General features: G+C 37.0%; 1 protein-coding gene across 2 annotated transcripts; it reads right to left on the reverse strand.

Annotated features, from left to right (window-relative positions):
• Positions 1-447: 447 nt before the first annotated feature.
• ttbk1b (tau tubulin kinase 1b) lies at positions 448-21,059 on the reverse strand. Of its 2 annotated transcripts, XM_059520210.1 has the most exons (15): positions 20,716-21,059; positions 17,690-17,833; positions 16,842-16,989; positions 15,732-15,805; positions 15,518-15,658; positions 15,315-15,419; positions 14,224-14,289; positions 13,697-13,789; positions 13,434-13,559; positions 13,023-13,177; positions 12,695-12,902; positions 12,408-12,583; positions 11,015-11,531; positions 3,457-4,757; positions 448-2,671 (listed from the first exon to the last, which is right to left on the reverse strand). In XM_059520210.1, exons 2-15 carry the CDS (start codon positions 17,795-17,797, stop codon positions 2,233-2,235), a joined length of 3,657 nt encoding a protein of 1,218 aa, XP_059376193.1. In that variant the 5' UTR covers positions 17,798-17,833; positions 20,716-21,059; the 3' UTR covers positions 448-2,232. The 2 variants fall into 2 exon arrangements, with proteins under 2 accessions (XP_059376193.1, XP_059376194.1); XM_059520211.1 differs by lacking the exons at positions 15,315-15,419; positions 15,518-15,658; positions 15,732-15,805; ... (1 more) ...; positions 17,690-17,833; positions 20,716-21,059 and adding an exon at positions 14,698-14,768.
• Positions 21,060-21,591: the final 532 nt, after the last annotated feature.

Genomic DNA, 21,591 nt, shown 5'->3' on the forward strand with positions numbered 1-21,591 from the left:
AATTCAGCTTCGCCATCACAGGAATCAGTTGCATTTTAAAATGTATTAAAATAATGAACAACTACTGTACAAAATCTGGAAACAGTCTTGGCGAGCATAATAGACTTATTAAAAAATAATAATAATAATAAAAAAACATTTTAAAATCTTACTAACCCCAAACTTTTGAACTGTAGTACATTTCTAGAACCAGCTATTGCATTTCCCCCATTCTTAATGACCTTTAGGGTCACATGGGTAACAGAAACATCCAATTGTATCCTCCAAGTTAACTAAGATCTATGATGAGGTGATTACATAGTGTTCTAAAGCTTTTCTGTTATTCCTCCATTATTTTGCAGATGATACTTAATTCATCTCACTTACATGACTTGCAGATTTCCTATGCAGAACATCCACTGAGTTTTTCTGGAGAAAAAAAAAGACACAAAGTAACAACCAAAACAGTGATGGAACTTGCGTTTATTGAATGGCATCATTGATTATTTGCAATAATTTTTAACTGTATAACTCAGAAAGGTTTCTCCATAGTATAAGTAAGTCAGTCGTGATTCATGAAACACATTCATGCAAATTCTCTCCATCTCAAAGCAACACAGTGAAGAGAGATGACCAAGAGGAGATGTCTTTCCTCATATCTTGTTGGTATTAAGAACAGAGAGTCTTTTGGGTTCTCCACAGATGGAACAATCTGGAATATACTGCAGAGTATTTTCCTTTTATTTCATCCAAACAACAACATGCAATGGTTCTGCAGTGTGCATGGTCCAAATGAAGCACTTAATTTAAGGGAACTCACAAATAACACTGGCTACTGTGCACTAGGACATTTTTATCTCTTCCGTTGATGTGACAATCTTTTCGGATGTTCGGGTTTTAATCCAAGCACAGGACAGAAGAAAAAACACCAATGACTAGAGCAGGCATGAAGAAACACTCTTTGATAGCACCTTAGTCATTCCAGCACCAACTCCACATCAGATTACCAGTCTTTGAACACATGCTGTGGACACTCAGGAATAGCAGTTCTGCATAAAAATAACATCCTAGAGCACATTTACAACCCCCACACATGCTGCTTCAACACACATTATTGGTTCCTGCTGCTTTATCCTCCTTGCTGTGTGTCAAGATTTTTGAGATGCTCTCATGTTCTCTTCGAACATCATTCAGCTTCCTCAAGCGTTCTTTGAACTGTAAAGTTTGCATACAGATCAGAATGGTGCATTTTCAGCCTGAGACTAAGACAAATGCATCGAAGTTAGTCCTATTTTCATTCATTAATCTTTTTTGTTGTTTTTTTGGAAAAAAAATATAACTTTGTGTTTTTCCAAAAGTACTGCTTACATTATCTTTTGCAAAAGACAATAAACGGAAGTGGATGAGCATTTCCAAATGCATGCCGCTGCTCTGGGATCTGGTTACAAATAAATTTAGCAGACGAGTGTCACGGATGAATTGACCCAATCAGAGACAGTAGGCTGGGCCAAATTGATTGTATGATTGACATCAAACTGTAGCAGCAAGGTTAGTCACTTTAGTTCTGTGTAGAGATTCAATTTAGAATTTTTTTTCTGCATCTTCTGCACAGAACCACCACGTTTTTGTGCATATGACTATTATTATTTTTATTTGAGATAAATACAAATTTTTGCACACATAAATTGACTGCACAAGTTGATATAAAAGTCTGTCCCAAACACCAGCTAGTTGAGTAATAAGTGCATTTGGGACTTTTAAAACATTTTTGTTTTTTGGAGGTTTCAATAAAGCTATTTTGTTCAGATTCTGATTTTGGGATGTTGGTCAAAAACGTACGTTTTGGAAGTGAAATTCAATTAAAATAAATAGAATGTACTGTTACGTGGTTGTATTATTGAACATGACAGTGGCATCAACAGGAGGGTAGAGCCTGTGGAAGCTTTGTTGTGAATGCAGCAATTATTATTTTAAGGCATATGAGGTGTGTTCATCTGTCCAACACACTTCATTAATGACAGCTCACCCACACACACACTGTATGTGTGTGTATATAAATGTCAGAGGTTTTCCTCATTAGAGGTATTTCGTAGCTGCTGCAGTCACTTGGCTGAATAATGAACACATCCATCCATATTGTTTGGTTGAGTTTGTTGTGTTTAGTAAGATGCACAGAACAACAAACTGATGGCCCAGAGAGTGACTGTGATGATGATGATGCTGAGGATGACGATCACCTGAAGGAATAAAGTCTTAATATCTTGTTTTAGTCTTTGACTCCAGTGGATCTTTCCTTGCCTTTTGTGATGACGTTGATGGGTGGGATTTGCTCTTTTTCGGGGTGGAATCCTGAGGTTTGGATTTGGACTGCGGTGGGCAAGGAGGTTTGGGCTGTCGTTGCGCTTCATTGGCTGCAAGCTGTCGGCGAATGCGCTGAGGCGAAGGGCTGTCGGTGCGAGAGGTGGTGTAGCTCCGAGGGGAAGTGCTGATGCTCCGGGTGGCATTAACAGCTGAGGTACGAGAAACGGTACGTGTGGCTGTCCGACTTCCCTGGGATTGGGAAGGGCCTGAAGATGGAGGACGGGGTGGAAGTGTTTGAGAGGGACGGAGCTGAGGTTTAGGCAGCTGCTGATGGATATTTGTGTGCAGACTTGCAGACTTTTGAATCCTGGGATTGACATGACTGCTGGTTCTGTTGGTGAGAGGAAAGAATGAGTCATATCAATCAAAGGTATTATAGGACAGTCTGCATAATTTTCTTTATATAGTTTGACAGTAATGGTGCCAAGCGAGGTAGACCATTCATTATTCAAATGCTCTTATCAAATTACAAAAGGCTGTGATTTAATTAAATAAAGATAGAGTCTGCTGCATGTTTCAGAGTGAAGTGCAGCACTGTGTTTATTTACACACAAGGGGTCACGGGCCTTGGGATATTTTCAGTATCTCAAAATGAAGTGGTTCACAGAAAATGTGGCACACTCTTTGTATGTGCTGTGGGTTTAACATGCATTTAGGAATGCTATGTGCACTTGATTTTCACTTTCACAGGTGATTACAGCATTTTTCTAGATTTGTAATGGGAATCGTCTAAAAGTCTATGGGTTTAATTCATGCAAGTGAAGAAAATAAAAAATAAATATTGCCATTGTACTACTGTATTGTAAAGAAATTATAATAAATACCATAAAAATTATTATTAAATGTAACTTTTTTATTTTACAGTGCAGTTGTATTACAATAGTAATGTATTTCTGTTGTAGAGATATTAATATAAAGAACAAGAATATTAATAATAATAATATATTATTATTGTTATTATTATTATATTATATATTCTTTCTAAAAACATAATAAATATAGATGTACAAACCTAAATATATATATATATAAATCCTAAATTCAGTGTGTCCAAACTTTGACTGGTAGTGTAGATTCAAATGAATAACCTTGAAGTTATCATTTTGCTCCACCCACCTATGTTGAATGAAAGACACAGATCTCTGGGTTTGTGGAAGGGTCGTACCACCCAGTTGGTCGGATAACCCCCTGATAGGTGTGACTGGACGAGGGATCCTGCTCCTAATTTTCCCATCTGCTTCTCTCTCTCCTCTCGCCGAGTCATCTGATTGGTGGGTTTCATCTTCAGATGCAGTGGTTGAGAGTGTTGGGGACTGCGAGGAGGCAGAGCGAGAGCGAATCAGGTGGGTTTGTTTGCGCTCCAGGACGAGACGAGCCAGCTGTTGTTGTCGGCTTTTGCGAGTTCGCTGAAACTGCTCTTGACTCATCTGTGATGACTTGTCTGAGCCTGTTTCCTCTTCTGACATAAGCACAGGGATACGGCTCCGCCTCTGTGGGAGTGGCTTTCTATCAGGTGACTCCGCCTCAAGTGGAGACATATCCTTCTCAACTTCCAGCTCCGCATCTCTGTTTTGTTCAGGTGTTAGTGATGGACTCTCTTCCTGCTCCTGTTCCTTTTGCTGGTCTGCTTCTGGTGGGACACCCTCTGGTCTGACTTCCAGTTTGGCTTCTTTGGAGACTCCTTCCTCAATAATTGTAGTCTCTGGCTGGTCATGTGACTCGGGTAAAAACAAAGTCTCTGCTTCTTCTCTGTTACACTTCCTTACTTTTTCATCATCTTCCCTCTCTTCTTTTTCCCCCTCATCCTCTCCTCTTTCTAATGTAACCCCCTCACTTTCCTTTTGCTCTCGTTCACTGACCCTTTCCCTCTCCTCACGCTCAGCAGACATCAGCTCATCCAGTCCAGGCAGACGGTGTCTGGTTGTCATGACATTTAGATGCGTCGTCTCAGCGATGTGGATGAAAGTGCGTTCCACCTTGTTGAACGGCGGGGAGGAAGAACTGCTGGTGATCACAGCTGCAGATGTCATGACAATAGGCCTGGGCTCCGACCTAACGACGGAGGAAAGAGTCCCGGGTTCGGATTCATCAGGCACAGGTCGCTCGCCCTGCGGTGTCAATGCGGCGAGAGTTCCCTGCCCATCACCAGGAGAAACCTGCCCATTACCAGCAGACACAAGCACCAGTGTGCGTGACCCCTCTTCCTGGTCATGGTCCCGGTGGGCCGGGGCGAGTAGGGTGGATGCAGCACCCTCTGGACTTCCCTCACTACTGCGAGGGCTTCCATCACTGCCTGATCCTCCAGTCTTCACACCCTCCTCTCTCAGATCGTCAAACATCAACACACCAGACACAAAGTCGACTCGCTTCAGACGCATCTGAGAGGACGAAGGCGAAGGTTCAGCCACTGCAGCCTCCTGTAGCCATGCAAGAAAAAAAAATTGTGGATTAATGGTGAAAGAGTTGGAGATGTTTAACTAAATTTGTTCTGTGATCTTTCATATAAAAACCAGGACAGCCATATATATATATATATATATTACTTTTTTAGTCACAAGTTAAAAAATAACAATTATGGCTACACAAGACATCGAAAGGAATTTATTTATATAAACTGTGAGAGAAGAGTCCACTCTTTAGTCATTTTTTTAGATTATTTACTTGTGATTTGGTTGTATACAAGCTTTGCAGGATTGTCTTTTTAGACTGACATACATGGTTAAAAAGGCACAAAAGTCCATTTTACAGTGTAATATTTTCTGCTTTTTTTTTATATGATATAGCCCATTTGTGATTTCAAGTGTAGACTCAAAGACAGTGCACAGCCAACAGTATGTACAGCAGTGGACACACACAGAGCGATGAGAAAAAGGAATGTGTTAGTACAGCAGCATGTTCAGCTATTTGTCCAAAGAGTTACAATTTTACAAAAGCCTAAAATACATGCTTGTACATATTACAAGTGTACTATACAGTCGCTATAGTGTTTATTGCCCTAGCTATTTTGTGAAAGACTCGTTCTGTTGAAGGTTGACCCTGATTCACACATGTAATGCTTCTATGAGCAGGTCTGGGATCAGCTGATGAGTAACATTTTTCAGCAATAAAAAGTTCAGCGTATGATATAAATTTTGACTCATAAAATTCATTAAAACTGATTCATAACAATACTGATCTGTGAGAAGCCACCTACATGGTTTTAGATTTTTCTCAATACATTATTAAATACATAAAAGAATACATATTAACTTTTTTTCTATACAAACAGATGTTGCTAAACGCTGTTGTATATTGGTCAGAGCTCAAGGTTTTTCTCTGGGGTGTTTCGACAAGCTCAAGTTTGACCCAGTTAGAGACAGAGAATGTGAGAGGTCATGAATGTTGAATAGCATGAAGCTGAAAAGCCGTTTGGCTTGAGTGAATATTTGAATTTAGAATAAAATATGGAACACCATTTGGATTCAGAAGTAATGGACAACATTATTTACAGACTCTCAGTAAAGCAGAGAAGACATTTGTGAAACTTCCTCTAGCCTTCCTCAAACTATCCGAACATGTTAGCTCACATTACACTCACTGTCACTGTTTAAATCTTCACCAGCTTGGAAACACTACATTCCCTGGGAAATTGTTTTCTTCATACGAAATTTTCAGAATTTAAATAACATGCCAATAACAAGATATTTGTCTTTTCAAGATCTGAATGTGATAGAATGTCCATATTCACTAGTTTTCAAAATTCTGGAGTCAGTATTTTGGTTTTAAAAATAATAATATTTTTATTCAGCAAGGATATATTAAATTGTTCAAAAGTGACAGTAAAGGATTTTTAATGTTACAAAATGTTTCTATTTGAATGTTGCCTTTTGGTTTGTTTTGTTTACTTTGTATTAATCAAAAAATCATGGATCAGAGTTTACAAAAATTGTAAAATAATAGCAATAAGAAGAAAAAATCTTAAGGACCAAAACAAAATAATTTAATTTTAAAGGGTCACATGATACCGTATACAGTTTTACAGTATATTCAAATAAGAAAAAAAAATATTTTAAATTATAAATTATTTTTACATTATTACTGTTTTTATTGTGTTTTTGATTAAAACTCAAAAAATATCAGAGACCAAAATTTTGTACTGTGGTGTATGTGATATAAAGAAATGTATTTGCTATTATCCTGCCTAACCAAAAAACTTCATTCAGTCTGTGCTCATCTTCTCCATTAGGAAGACATTTGGATCAGCTGTCTCACACAGTTCAGACTAAAACTCTTCTGAACACACACATTACAGTACATTGGTTATTCCAAATAAACAGTGATTGGTGTAAATTGCATTAAAACACCAAAAGCAGCACAGACACTAGAAGCCAACTGCTATGAACACTAAGTTCAAAACCAGTATGTAATACTGTATTTTTGTATTGATACATATGTTTTTTCACCACCCAGAGTTTGCTGCAGTTGGCCCAGCGAGGCAAATTATAAATTAAGAAGAAACTCATGAACTGATATCCAGCATTGAGTCATATAGCATTATTACAGCATGAATTTCAAGTGAAACAATACACCGATAAACAATCAATCTTCATTTCCTCCCACAGGTATGTAAATATCTAAAATTAATTGAGGCTGGAGGAATTTACAATACAGATAAAGCAAAGGTTTCATTGTGTAAATGCTACTTTATGTTTCATAGGAAGCATCCAACACTCTGTCTAAACCAGGTACAACCAAAGTGTCTGTCCATTAAAATGTGACACATCAGCCAATCAGAGGCATTGTTATAATACTATTACAAATACCTTTCATTAATTGAAATGAAGCTAAAATAAAACACAATATAAAAGTTAGATGAGAAACTTCTGTTTTAATAAGTCAGAAATGTCACCTTGACAAATAAAAAAAGGTTAAAAGTACTAAAGAGTACTAAAATTGCTAAAACTGGAATAAAAATAAAGCTAAAATTTATATATATATATAAAGTTAATTCAAAATACGAATAATTACTGCAGTAGTATATAAACACTAATTTTGGACTAGAAATCAAATCTATGCATTCGACAAAATGTTGTATTGTGACTACTGCTGGTTAGCACAAAAACACTTGTCAATTTATGGCGTTATGCCTGGTTATGACAGAATGTGTGATCTAATTTCTATGACAACGATGCTGCACTTCTGCAAAAGCTTATTTATGCATTGATTTATGTGAGACTATTATGACTTTATACACTGAAGTAGCATGTCAAGTATGTGGCCAGGAACAAAAAACTGCAACATTCATTTGCTGAATGAAAAACGATAGTGAAGTTCAAATATCTGCATATATGTATCGAACCAATAATGTGTGACAAAACCAAAGAAAGAGGCTCAGTCTTCCTTTCACACACCTATTGCCTTAAGCTCTATTGCACTTAAATTATTTAATATATCTCTATTCCAGAACTTCCCACTGATTCTCAACTCCCTATTAGTCAAACATTTTGACATCGAGGATGATGTTTATGACTTTCTTGCTCTCAGATAAGCACAGCTTAAGTTCATATTAAACCTAATATCATCTGAAAGCAATATGCATATGTTTTTCTTTTATACTAAAGGATAATAGTTATGGTGGAGAAAAGAAAATCTTTAAATATCTTTTTATAGCTAATCTGGAAGACAAAAGTGATATCACAATTAATCTCCATGGCCGAAAGTACGTGAACACACACCAACCCCACATTCATTTGTTAAGCTTTTTTTTAAACCATGGCCATTCACCTAAATATTTTCTGCACCTGTTAGTTAAGGATGTAGCTGAAACAGCCAATTTCATTCAATAAAAATGTGTCTACATACTTTCAGTCATGCAGAGCATTTAATACAAGCATATTACTTGCACCTCTCCATCTTTGTTTACTCATTTTCTCTTCTATACAGTGGAAATACTCTCCTTGAAATGCCAGAGGATCCAAGCAACTAGATTATTTTACAGGTCCAACCCTGTGAGGATACACACACTGTATGTGGGTAATGCCATGCTTTCTCTCAGCAACGAAAGAAGGCTATAAGAATCTATATAAAGAGATCCATCAGTTCACATTCTGTCATGTTTGCTTAGGAAAGCCATATATCCCACCTGGAGGTGTGTGTTGTGGTGTTTGACAGGTTCTATATGAGCTGAAATTGTATTGATGCAAATATGGCATGCAAAAACTAGCTTAGCAAGCACTCACTGTCCTTCTAGTGTCCTCTACTGACACTCAGCAGGCGAACACATACTTTGAGTATCTGCTTTAGGCTGACACTCATTGTAATTCAATGACATTCAACCCTGAAAAACATAATCACACTATCCAGCCTGCATCACAACTCTCCTCTTACACGGTAGATGACGGAATCTAAGAAGCCTAAGCAACAACAAAACAAAAAAATGATATTCTCGTCACTTTAGTCAAAGTGCCTGTCCCACCAGACAGCAGCAGCTCTGCATGAAAAATCCTTGATGGAGGTAAAATGTGTTTTTGTCTTTGTGTTTTTCTGTTTTACAAAAACTGTATTGTACATTGTCTCTACGAGTAAATACATCATAGTACAGAATTGCTTTGTTTTGGAGAATACAATATAATTTATTTTTCTCCAATCGCCCCAAGTGCTTAAAGGGAAGATTTATCCAAAAATGACAATTCTGTCATCATGTCGTTCCAAACCTGTATGAATTATATTTATGGAACACAAAAGAAAATATTTTGAAGAGCTGTTTTTGGAACATTTTTCAAAATACCTTCTTTTGCCTTCCACAAAAGTCAAAAGGGATAAAATAACATGAGGGTGAGTGATGACAGAATTAGAATTTTTAGGTTAACTGTCCATTGAATTTCAAATATTCAATTAAAAAAAATCACTTTAGCTGGAGAGTGTCTCATATCTCACTTACACACATGCTCACCCACCCACACACAAATCTAACCATCACAGACCAAGTTTATTGCCCGTACTAAACATTGTTCATCTATGGGCACAAAAGTGGGCACCCCTTCTATTAAATGGTATCACACGTGTCTGTGTATGCTGATGGAGAGGGAATCATGTCTTGTTCATAAGTTTGGCCAGCATTTGCTGTATGTGTAGGCGCGGGAGGTTAAGTACTGAATGTCGGGCTCTGGGGCTGCCTGGAATAAGGGGCATGTGTCTGCGGTGGGCGTGGCGGTGGGAGGGGCTGCTTTCAGCCGAGCGGCTGCGCTGAATGGCCGCTCCCCCGAGGGCGGGGTCATGGGGGAAGGCCTCCGTGTCCATGGTAGCGGAGGAAAACATGTACGATGCCAGTCTTCTCAAATGGGCGGGCCTCGGGAATGAGTGATGTGGGTGTGGCCTGTCCTCCTCCAACTGAAAAAGACCAATAAGAGCGGAGGAAAAGAGGAATCAGGCTGAGAAAAAACTTAAACGCGAAGTATTGAAAAAAAAAACGTGTTTTTTTGTCTAAGATTGTGTGTGATGCACACAGAGGACAAGACCAGCCCACATCTGTCTGAACGCTAAAGACAGGCTTGTTTAAGCTTATGTACGGGTGATTGTATGCTTTATATGTTGTGAAGGAACCAAAGTGTGCACACAGACCCCTGTATGACCAATGAGCAAACTAAGCTTGGCTGTGAATTGTTGAGCATGACGCACACACAAACACACACACACACATATCCACAAAAAAAGACATGCAGCTCAACACAAATGCACAAGATTACATAACACACATATCGTACCTCAAGGGTGTACACAAAGACTCACATACAAACAACATATGCTAATTATCCTACACTACAAGTTACCAGAGGCTTATATGTGCCTTTCTTGTACTGGCGACATCATTATGTAAAAATATTCAGCAGCTAAGAACAAATGCTAGTAGTATATCATAACACTACAGCCTTAACACAACCTAAACACACACAGATTTCTAAAGGATTGTGTGAAGTTGAAGACCGGAGTAATGGCTGTTGAAAATTCTACTTTGCATAAGAACTATTCTTATTCTTTACTCATAAGAATAAATTACATTTTAAAATAATATAAGAGAAAACCAATAAAAACAGTTGTAATATTACTGGTTTTACTTTTAAAATCTTTGAACTGTAGTATATGTACAAATTAACATTAAACTTGAGTAATAAATTCTGAACCGAATGCATTTAGTAATGTCATTACTTATTGGAAAGTCTATCATTAGAACTTGCCTGGAAATTCTGTTACACCAGAAAATGTCATCTATGTGTTCATCTATGTATTCACACAGGTTAAAAAAAAGAAAAAGAAAAAAACTGTTAACTGTTTATCTGTGCTTGTTATTTCTAACTTATTATTTAAGCTTTTTTTATTCTAAAAAGGCCTAAATAATAAGAAATTTTTAAACATTTGCTCTTCCTTTGAAATGGCAATCTTTTTATCTAGTATTTCACTCAAATATGTCACATTACAGAACTAAAATGAATTGCCTACTAAAATTCACACTGACTTTGACAATAACAATGGACTTGCAGACCACTGGTGTGTGATAATGTGATAAAATGTAATAAACTATATTTTTAAACTGACTTTAAGAAATCTGTTATGATTTTAGCTAAAGATCATCAAACATCAAGTGATCAGGATAACCTATGCACTCATGTCCACACATACACACTCAGGTGTGCCTTACCGGTCCATCAGGTCCAAACGGCTCTGACTCCCTCCTTCTTGGGCAGGTAGGAGGCAACGAGTAACAAGGTGAATGAGCAGGGCTTGGTCCCGCCCCTTCCCCTTCTCCTACAATCATCATCCCACGTTGTGTTTTGGGTCGTACCACAGCCTCAGCTCCACCCATCCTATGCATATGTCCTCTCCTTCTCCTTTCCTCATGGTCCTCAAGGGGGCGTAATTCCTCTGGTTCCTCATCCGTGGTGCCTGAGGTTGTGGGCTCTGCCCCAGGATGGAAGTCTTTCAACTCTGTTTCTTTATCAATCATCACCCACTCCCTGCTGTCAAAGTCCTCTTCCTCTGCCAGTGGGACTGAGCGGATGAAGGCATTGCTGTGGGCTTCCTGGTCGCCATCTGCAGAGACATCATGGTGGCCACCAGCCAGTCGTTCTCCCTGCCCACCTTCTAAAGAGAACATCTGAGCAGGCTGGGAAGAGTAGATGTGCCTGGATGGAGAACCCAGCATGTCCAAACGAGAGCTGCCACAAAACACACAAAGGCTAAGACAGAATCCCAGTGGACAACAACACATTTAACTACAGACTTTAAATTGTAGGAACATTACCCTTCAAAAGTATGGGGTCAGTACATACTTTAAATATGTTCATCAAGGATGAATAAATCAAAAGTGACAGAGTAGTGCTACAAAATGTTACAAAAAAATTATATTTCAAATAAATGCCTTTCTGAAAAATAATAAGCAGTACAACTGTCTTCAACATTGATAATAAGAAATGTTTCTTGAGCACCAAATCTGTATATTATAATGATTTCTGAAGAATCATGTGACTTACTTTTTTACATTAAATAATTAGCTTAGAAATGAATAAATATGGTCATTGTTTATTATATCAAGTATTGTAATTTATTTTATACTTATAATTACTTCATAACTTTACTATAAATATAATTACTTTATTAATTTATAATTACTAATAATCCCAGTCTGATTAATAGTCCTATGAGTAAATTTAATAATTATTTAAATAATGAAAGATTAGACAATCATACATTTCAACATAAATGGTTATGTCAAGATCATGTAACATTACATCTAACCAAAAATGTTTAAGTGTTTCATTTTAATCTGTTCCGGAAAAAAAAAAATTCTTTAACATGCCAAGCCCTTTTGATCATAAAAATGGCATGTTACCATACTAAGAACAGTATGTACTTTCCTTTCGTTAAATTTACAGAAACCTTCCAAAATGCAAGAGAAGAAGCTTTCTTATCAGAAAGCAACTTTTGCATGGTTTCCTCACTAACAAGACACATGCGGTCAAATGACCTTTAGAAAAGCTAAATGTCATCCAGAAGTACAGAGCGATACATTTTCAGGCACTCACTCTCCTCACCGTTTATCTGCAGCATCTCCTCTATCATCTGCAGCAGACAGGCGGTCAGATTCTGCGCTGTTTACTCTCCGGTACCTTGGAGGGCGGGCCTGAGTATCTGCTTCCCCCACCCTCACCGGGGAAACAGACCTCCCTCCTCCTGCAGGCTCCTCCTCATCCTCTGCTGCTACTGCCGTCTGAGAAGACCAGCAGTATTAAACACTCAACTGATCAAAAATCATGTTTTCATAAGAATTAGACATAAAAATGTATGTGAATAATTTGGCATAATATATCAAAGATAATACCTTACTGATGCTGATCCTGAGTTTGTTACGGTTGAAATCAGTTTCATCCCATCCTTCACCAGCAGGTGGGGCTGGAGCAGGTTCGCTAGGCCTGCTGGGTATCAAAGCAGGTGGAGCGTTCTCTTGGTCACTCAGGTGTTCGTCTTGCAGAACATCATCAGTGTTTTCCCTTGGCAATTCACCAGGTACAGGTGTCACATTCACCACCCTGAGAGAGACCATTCAAAGCCAAATCAGAATCACATCAGAGTCTTTTCAGAGTCCAGAATCCCAGCCCACTTTGCAGATGGTGTGATAATGTTGTAAGAGCATGTTTACATATTCTTACCCCACAATGGCAGCAGTTTGCCGTGTGTTTTGTTGCTGTGGCGTGTGTGTGCTGGTGGGAAGGGTCGTATCTGTTCCAGATTTTTCCCAGTCATAAGGCTCGTTTTCTGTTATCACCCTCTCTTTCATGCTGTTCTCAAATACTGACATTAGCAACTAGACCAGAAAAAGGAAGAAGAAAGTAAATAAAATTTTCACTCAAAATAGTAGCTTAAAATAAAAAAATATTTATATATACATTTTATATATATATATATATATATATATATATATATATATGAAATATCTTAAGTACATATATTTAAACTAAATACATTGTCGTTCAAAAGTTCGCGGTCTGTTTAATTTTTATTATATTAAACATCTTTATTGATTAAGTTAATTCATTCTTTTTGAAAATTGAATGGTTTACCTGATAATCAGGTTTGGTGTGGTAATCTAAATCCAGCATATGGTCATAGAAGATATGAAACTCAGCAGGCATGTGTTTCAACAGCATCCGGTGCTCGTAGCGCTCTTTAATCTGTCCCACCTGCTCCTGTTCACCAGATACACATAACGGACACAATTAACAGCAAAAACAACCCGAAAGCTTTAAATATTTAAAACAAAAGCTCTTAAGACAATGAGGATTAATTCACTCATGCTAATGTGAGTGTGATACAAGTGTCTCACCTTATCTTTTATCTTACGCCATGGTAATTGTCCAACAGTAAACTCCACCAGCATATAAAACAATGACCACAAATCATCATGACGACCCATTTCCTGTGAAAAAAAAAGTAAACATTTTTAAAACTGTGTTCTTGTTAAAATAATTGCTCTTATGTTGGCGCCAATAGCCTCATGTGTCGACATATAGCACAACTGCACTCACGACGACCCGAGTTCGATTCCCAGCTCGAGGTACTTTGACACCCCCACACCCCCCCACCACACACACACACACACACACACACACTCTCCACCCAATGCTTTCCTATCAGCTCTATAATATCCTGTCCAAATAAAGGCAGAAAACGCAAATAAATGTAATTTAAAAAAAAAATCTTAATTGTAGCTAATTCTGACCACAAATCACTCCCTTAAGATTCATTAAAGCCAATAAATCAGATTCAAACTCACCAAATTTTGTGCATAATACGCTTTACAGTCAGTGAATGGATTGCGTGCAGTCTGTGTGCGTCCTCTTTGACACTTACCTTGTTTTTATGAGCATTAATGGAAGCATAGCGTACTGTCCCTCTGAACCCAGCCACCGTCCTGGGCTAAAGCAGAACATTTAAAAGAGACTCATAAAAAGAATTCATATCACTTTTATTTTAAACTTTAACTCTAAGGTTGAAATAAGTAAACACATAATCAAAACAAAGAAAACATGAGAAGGGAACATAAGGGAGGGTGGAGCGACAGCAATTCTGTATTTTTTAATGATATTTTATCTTTTTGGTGGATTCCAAGGCTGATTGAGCTCAATTCATTTACATACACATACAGGTACACTCTTGCATAGAGGATGTACAGTGGGATGTAGGTATGGAACAGTACGGTATGGTTCCAAAGGGGACGGATTTAGGATTTTGCATTTAGGGCACAGCCATTAAAGAAGAGTATGTCATTGCTGAGAGCATTCAGAGGGTAAGGAAGGAATCTTTTCAAGATTTTGGAAAACTCACAATATGACTGTCGCTATGGTAACAGGGACAAACATCTTTGGCGGGGGAGCATGCGATTCAACATGAGAGCCAAAACTGAACTGCAAAACAAAACTGAGAAAAGTGAAACATAAAAATGAATTCAAACACACAAATAATAAAATTCATAAGTAAAAAGCAAATAATAGAAAAATAATGTTATTAATTGCTATCCTTTCCGATGCTTTTACATTATCTTATTTGCTACTGTACATAATACTGACTTAAAGACTTGAAAAAATAATTAAAAAACACTGTTATGAAATGCACGGTTATGTTAAAATTATGACCAGATATGTCTGTGTGTGTGTGTGTGTGTGTATACATATATATATATATATATATATATATATATATATACACACACACATACATCTGGTCAGAATTTTAATATTGAATATATATAATATATAATATAAAATATATAATACATGAAACAAGTGAATACAACTGAATAGAAAAACTGCACATGCACAAAATGGAAATGTAAAAAATGCTGCTTATTAGGCAATTTTTTAAATAAAATAAAGAAATGGTAATTGAGAGAATATAAATAAGGAAAATGACTGTTCAGAAAATACAGTAAAATAAATACTTACAGGCCGCACTTCCCCATTCGTATTAGTGTACTGTCGTGCCAAACCAAAGTCCAGCATGTAACATTTCCTACAGGTAGACGGCAATCGGCCCATTGCAAAATTAGACTAAGAATAGGAGAGAAACCAGTATCAGCTGACAGGAGCCATGTTATCAAATTGGGAAAGAGAAGAGAAGAGATCATATCATAAACAGTAAGACATACAGGTTTAATGTCTCGGTGCAGGAAGCCCACAGAGTGAATAGCTTCAATGGACTCCAGAATCTGTTTCCCCAACCGCAGAGTTGTGCTCATACTGAATGTCCCTCTAGGCTGACTCCTCCTGAGATCAGCAAGATTCCTTCCCTACAAAGAGAGAGATATCACACATATATACACACACAAACATGCATATAAACACAAATAAAAAATACTTTACCTGCAACTGCATGACAACGTAATTGAACTTGTCATTTCTTCCACATCCAATAAATTTGCAAACATGATTCTTTCCTGCACAAGAAATGAATGCAGTAATGTCACATATATTACTTATAAGTCCCATATACAGCCGACATTTTCCTTTCTGCATGGATATGTGAATAACACACTCTCAAACATATAAAACACAAATTTCAGTAAGCAGGTAGAGACAGAGGCGATGGCATTTGGAATTTCAGCACGTCCTTCATGAAGGTTATGAAGACATGAGGGAGCAAGAAAGCAGCAAAAAAGAGACAGAGAGAGAGAAAAATTGTGGTAATCCCACTACTCTTCAGTTCTTCACGCTCATTACCCTTACAGACTCCCAGTGGTATGTCTGAACTACAGCTGAGGAAAACTGCCTTGACAGGAATGAAAGTTACATTGCATCTCTGTGTGTGTTTCATATGAGCACATCCAAAAAAAAAAGATTATGATGGGCATACTGACAGATAAACTGTCACATATCTTCACACATACACCATCCTGCTTGCTGCCTTATTATAACAAGACAAATATGTTCTGTACACTTTCATTCAAAAGTTTGGAGTCAGTATATTTTTTTAGTCTTTTATGCTCAACAAAGCTGCATTTATTTGATCAGAAATACAGTAAAAACAGTAATACAGTGAAATATTATTACAAATGAAAATAATTATTTTAATATATATTTTAAAATAACACGCATTACTATAATTTGATGTTTATTTTAATTATTATTATCAATGTTTAAAACAGTTAAGATTACCATGATTACATTTTTAAAGAGTCTTTTGATTATTAGAAAGTTGAAAGGAACAGCATTTATTTGAAATAGAAATCTTTGTAGCATTATAAATATTGTCCCTTTTGATTAAATTAATGCATCCTTGTTGACTGTGTATCCGCATATACATAAACATAGTTCAAAATTAACTTGTCAATTGACAAGTAAAAAGTAGCTTTGGCAAATGCACAAAACAATCTTGAAAACTGATCAGTAACTTTAGAAGCAACAACACTGCCACATGTTTGAATCGAATGATGAAGGACACAAAATATATCCACATCTGTTCCATCTCCTCACCTTGTAGTTTCTTTAACACAGCAACCTCCATCTTTAGCACTTGTTTTGGTTGTTGGGCAGATTCCACCTTAAGAGCCACATTCTCTCCTGCCAACAGGTCTAATGCCTCATAGATCTCCCCGAACCCTCCACCCCCAATCTTCTTCAGCTGAATACACAAATAATAGCAAGGTAAGTCATGGCAGAGCATTGATTTAACCTGTGTGTCACCTATTCCACATGCTTTCCACATAAAAATATAATAGAATAATAGAAGCCCTGTATTGCTAAACAGGACAAGTACCTGTACGTCAGCTAAATTCACAGAAACGGTTTTGAGGATTTTCTGGCTAGATTTGTTTGACATTAGTTTTTTGTTAAACTGTATGATAAGGAAAGATAAGGAAAGAATGGCTGAGTTACTTTAGCTGCTCTAATCACAGAACATATTACTTAACATGAAAGATTTCATTCAATTCCAAGCAATTTAGTTCTAGTAGCATGAGCTAAGCATTTTGATTATTCTTGGATTATTCATGAGTTATGAAAGAATTACATTTAAGCCAGTCACTGATGAGTCAGACTCTGTTTTAAGGACAGCTACTATCCCCAACAAAATATAGTATTACAGTAAAACAGCCACAAATCATTTCTAAGGACGTCTGCCTTAAGGAGAAATGCTATGAACTGGCACACAACCAAATGGTTTGGGCGCATTTTGGAGAGAAGCCAGACCGAGTTGATTTGAAAGCATCTGTTATCATATGTGGACCGTTTTGTCCTGTGCAATGAGGCTGCAAAGGCAACAGACAATTTGGGCATCTTTATTCCACAAATACAATCCCACCTAAATATAGACATAGACTTACCACTTTCCAGCGATCTTTTACCAAGCAGTTGGAGGGCAGGATGTCGACCTGCTCCCCCGCCCCATTCATGTTTTCGTCACCGTGGACTCCAGGCCCTATGCACTGCATCGGCTGGCCAGCACTTTACCAAACCCTGCCATTTACCTGCAACACAGCGTGAACACAACTGATAACCTTGCATGCTATAATAAAAAAATAATAGTGCATAGTGGGGGGTCAAAATATAGTTATTTTCTTTAAGAATTGGTATGTTATGAATAGATATTTGGTATGTTCTTCTTTTGCATGTATTTGATTAGTTAACATTAATTACCATTAAATCATTATAAACATGAAAATCTTAAATATTCCTTACTAATTTTTTTTCTTAACCTACATTTTCTGAGTATCTCCAGGTTTAAATACAGTTTAAAATGTTCCTTAAAAAGGGTTTCCTGGAAGCTGCAACAAGATTAAAAAAATATGGAGACCCCCCCCCCCCCCCTAAAAATAATAAACATTCAGGAAAAAAACTTCAGGTATTTCAGGTCTTAAAAGAATTATCTACAAACCCATTACAAGACAAAATAAGTGACAAAACTGACAACAAAAACAGCATTGTTTCCATCAGAATGAAAAATAAAATACAGACACCAGAAGGAACAGACATATGTTTCTCTGGAGGTCAGTATCCGGGGCCGGGCTGTTCTCCATAATCAATGATCCCATTTTCAGGTCATACAAGGGCATTAACAGTAAAAATGTGGCCAAAATGACATACATTTCATTCATTTCAACAGACATAAACTATTGTTGAACATATAATTCTGAAAATAATCAAAAATCATTTATGGTCTTAAAATTATTCAAAGACCCTGAAAAGGAAGTAAATCATCTATTGTATCTTTGAGATTTCCATAATGTCTGCAGAGTATCAGGTATCCACAAGAGCCGGTCAGACACAGAGTCCTTGTCTGTCAGAACTGGACTACACCCTTAAGCTTGCTCTCATAATGTTACAATCACTTATCAACCTCAGTAAAATGGAAACATAAGAGATTATTTTTCACATGAGTGTCTACATTTGCAGGCTCTGTGTGCTTAAGTTAAATCCTTAAAAGATTTTAAACATTTCTTTCTGTTTAAAGTTACAAGAAAGCACAATCAGTCTCACCTTCAAAAATGATGCAATGGGTTATAAATCGATCTAATTAATAAAATGGATGAAACGCATTAAAAGACTCTTGCCTTAACACTTCTGTCACCTTGATCTGAGAGAGTTGATGCAGAGACACATACAGATATTTCAGAAGATTGCAGGGAATACATCCCTTTCATTCTACACACTAAAAACCAGGAAACCCTAAGGAAGGCATCTAAACATTTATAATTATGCCATAAACTGTCAGTTTAGAATACAGTGCATAAAGTTGAAATGTAATTGCTAAAAATATGCATACAGTAACAAGAAAATGCTTTAAAATCCATATAAAATACAACATTTATACATGTATAAACATTTATACTATATATATATATATATATATATATATATATATATTACACACTGCTTCTAGAAACTACTTTGGTCTCATGCATTTTTCCTAAAAACTAAATGAAATGAAATAAAATAACCAGGATTTCTTCCATTACTAGTGTTTTTTGTTTGTTTGTTTGTTTGTTTCACACTTTTGAAATCCAGGGCCCCCACCCAGACTCTCAGCAAACTTAGGGGTTAAATGTACAGTAGAAACTACTGATGTCATTTTGGTGGCTGCATTTTACAACCCTAAATATATGTCACTAAAACATATAAAGTTTGCAGTAACCATCGAACTACACAAAAAACTAAAATAAAATTTAAATATTAAAAGAATAAACTAATTTTTAAATACATTACAAAAGTTTTACAAATTATAAAAAAACCTAATGTTTTATAAGTAGATTCATACATTTCATTTTCCACTAATAAAAACAGAATTGCAACAAATATTTGTTATTTTTTAAGAATATAACCCTGTTTTATGTAATATACTTTTTCAATGTACATAAGGTATAAAGCATAGCTAGTATTTATTTTTACAAAACATGTTCTACAGTAGTCTACAATAACACGACTGTCTATTCAAATTTAAAAATATAATCCTGACTTTATTAGATCAAGTGCATGGACCAAAGAATAAACCTCAGTCGCATTTTGCAACAGGCTCTTCACCTGTTTGCATAGGAAAACTCGTACACTTTAACAAAATGAAAATGAGAATGCATAAAGCAATTGCTGAGAGCACTTCATTATTCCGATTTAACTAAACGTCAGGAGCTCAAGACTGCGTGGGCTCAGCCCCCCTGACATCTTCATCTTTCTCCGCAGTGCCAAAAGGATCCGACTGAACGGACCCCACCCAAACACGCTCTGCTCCAATGAGCATCCCTAAAGGCTAAGCCCCGCCCCCAACCCGTATTTTGAACACCGTCCATTGGGGCCATGCCTAACAATCAGCAGAACATTCCCCTCATCGAGCCCGGAGCGAAAAGCACTTTGGGATATGTCGTTCTTCAATGAGACAACAGACATAAACGGCATGGGACATTGTCGTCTTTGAAAAACTACAACTCCCACTGATAGGCCACGTAAGTTGTTGACGTACACCTGCATTATGTGGCATGTAATGTAAATTATTCACGATTTTCCTTAAGCATGAATATATATATATATATATATATATATATATATATATATATATATATATATATATGTGTGTGTGTGTGTGTGTGTGTGTGTGTGTGTGTGTGTGTGTGTGTGTGTGTGTGTGTGTGTAAAATGGGCGAGTTTCTATTTTTGACTCAGGCCCAGGTGCTTTAATAGTTTGTCAAGACCGTGGCAGATTTCGTTTTCGCGTGCACGCGCATCCTCTATGGAAGCCTGCGGCTCGCGCCAGCGTAGCATCTCTATTGACAAGGTGCCAACATACACGGGACAAGCGGATTGCTACGGCAGCGCTTTTGTTTAAAAAAATAACTTGGCGAACAAAAACCAATTTACTAACCTGTTCTTCTGTCGACGAAGTAAAATCTCAAGGTGAGAGTTTAAGGAGAGCCGCATAATTCCGTTGGCGCGACCGCTGCGCCTTTTTCCCTTGTTGATGCTGCACCATTTCCTGCCTCCTCTGCTCCTCCGCTCCTGCACTGATTCAGCATCGCTCGGATACTCCCACTATGCACCGCGCACATGCGTAACAGAAGACGGCTGTTGCGTAGCAACCTGAAAGGCGTGAATCCCCCTCATCTGCAGACTTCAGCCATTGAGGAACTTCCTTCAGAAACGTCCTATTAATAAAACTACTCTTACACAAGATGAAGAAGCAACCGTTGTTGAAAAATAAATAAAGCTTATGAAATTATGTTAGTTGATGTTCAATAGCACCTTCTTTAACTTTAACTTATTGAAAAGGGATCCTTAAATAATGGCCTTTAAATAAAAATAAAAAATAAAATGAATGGCCTTTAGATTCCAGAAAATTAACTATAGGGCAAGACAAATGAGTTTGTTAGTAAGACAAATTAGTTTTGTGATTGATTACTCTCTTTAATAATTGCCATTGGGTCATTTGTCATTCTGAATGAAATCATCAGGTAATGCTTCAACATCTAACTGATCTCAGCAAACACAAATTAATTAATGAAACATATTATTATATTATTATGACTATTATTATCATCATATCAAAAGCACCTAGCTTTACTTCATAGCTTGACTGTGGTTGGTTCAAGCTGATCTAGCAATCATGATCGAGCTGGTATACCATCTTGGATCATACCTTCTGTGTTCCCAAAACTATTTTGTAAGATTTCTGTTTTGTTAAATATATAGCCTAACATTTTCCATTATTACTGTTTAGAAACAGTTTACCTGAAATTATTAA

This window comes from Carassius carassius, chromosome 32 (genome assembly GCF_963082965.1).
Source record: "Carassius carassius chromosome 32, fCarCar2.1, whole genome shotgun sequence".
NCBI classification, from domain to species: domain Eukaryota; kingdom Metazoa; phylum Chordata; class Actinopteri; order Cypriniformes; family Cyprinidae; genus Carassius; species Carassius carassius.

Bases quoted from the DNA above. Each gene is read 5' to 3' on its own strand.
- ttbk1b (XM_059520210.1), bottom strand. From the start codon at position 17,797: ATGCAGTGCATAGGGCCTGGAGTCCACGGTGACGAAAACATGAATGGG. The intron at 14,290-15,314 runs GTAAGTATTTAT...GTTCTGCTTTAG, and splicing joins CGAATGGGGAAGTGCGGCCT to CCCAGGACGGTGGCTGGGTT. The intron at 4,758-11,014 runs GTAAGGCACACC...GCATGGCTACAG, and splicing joins CGTTTGGACCTGATGGACCG to GAGGCTGCAGTGGCTGAACC.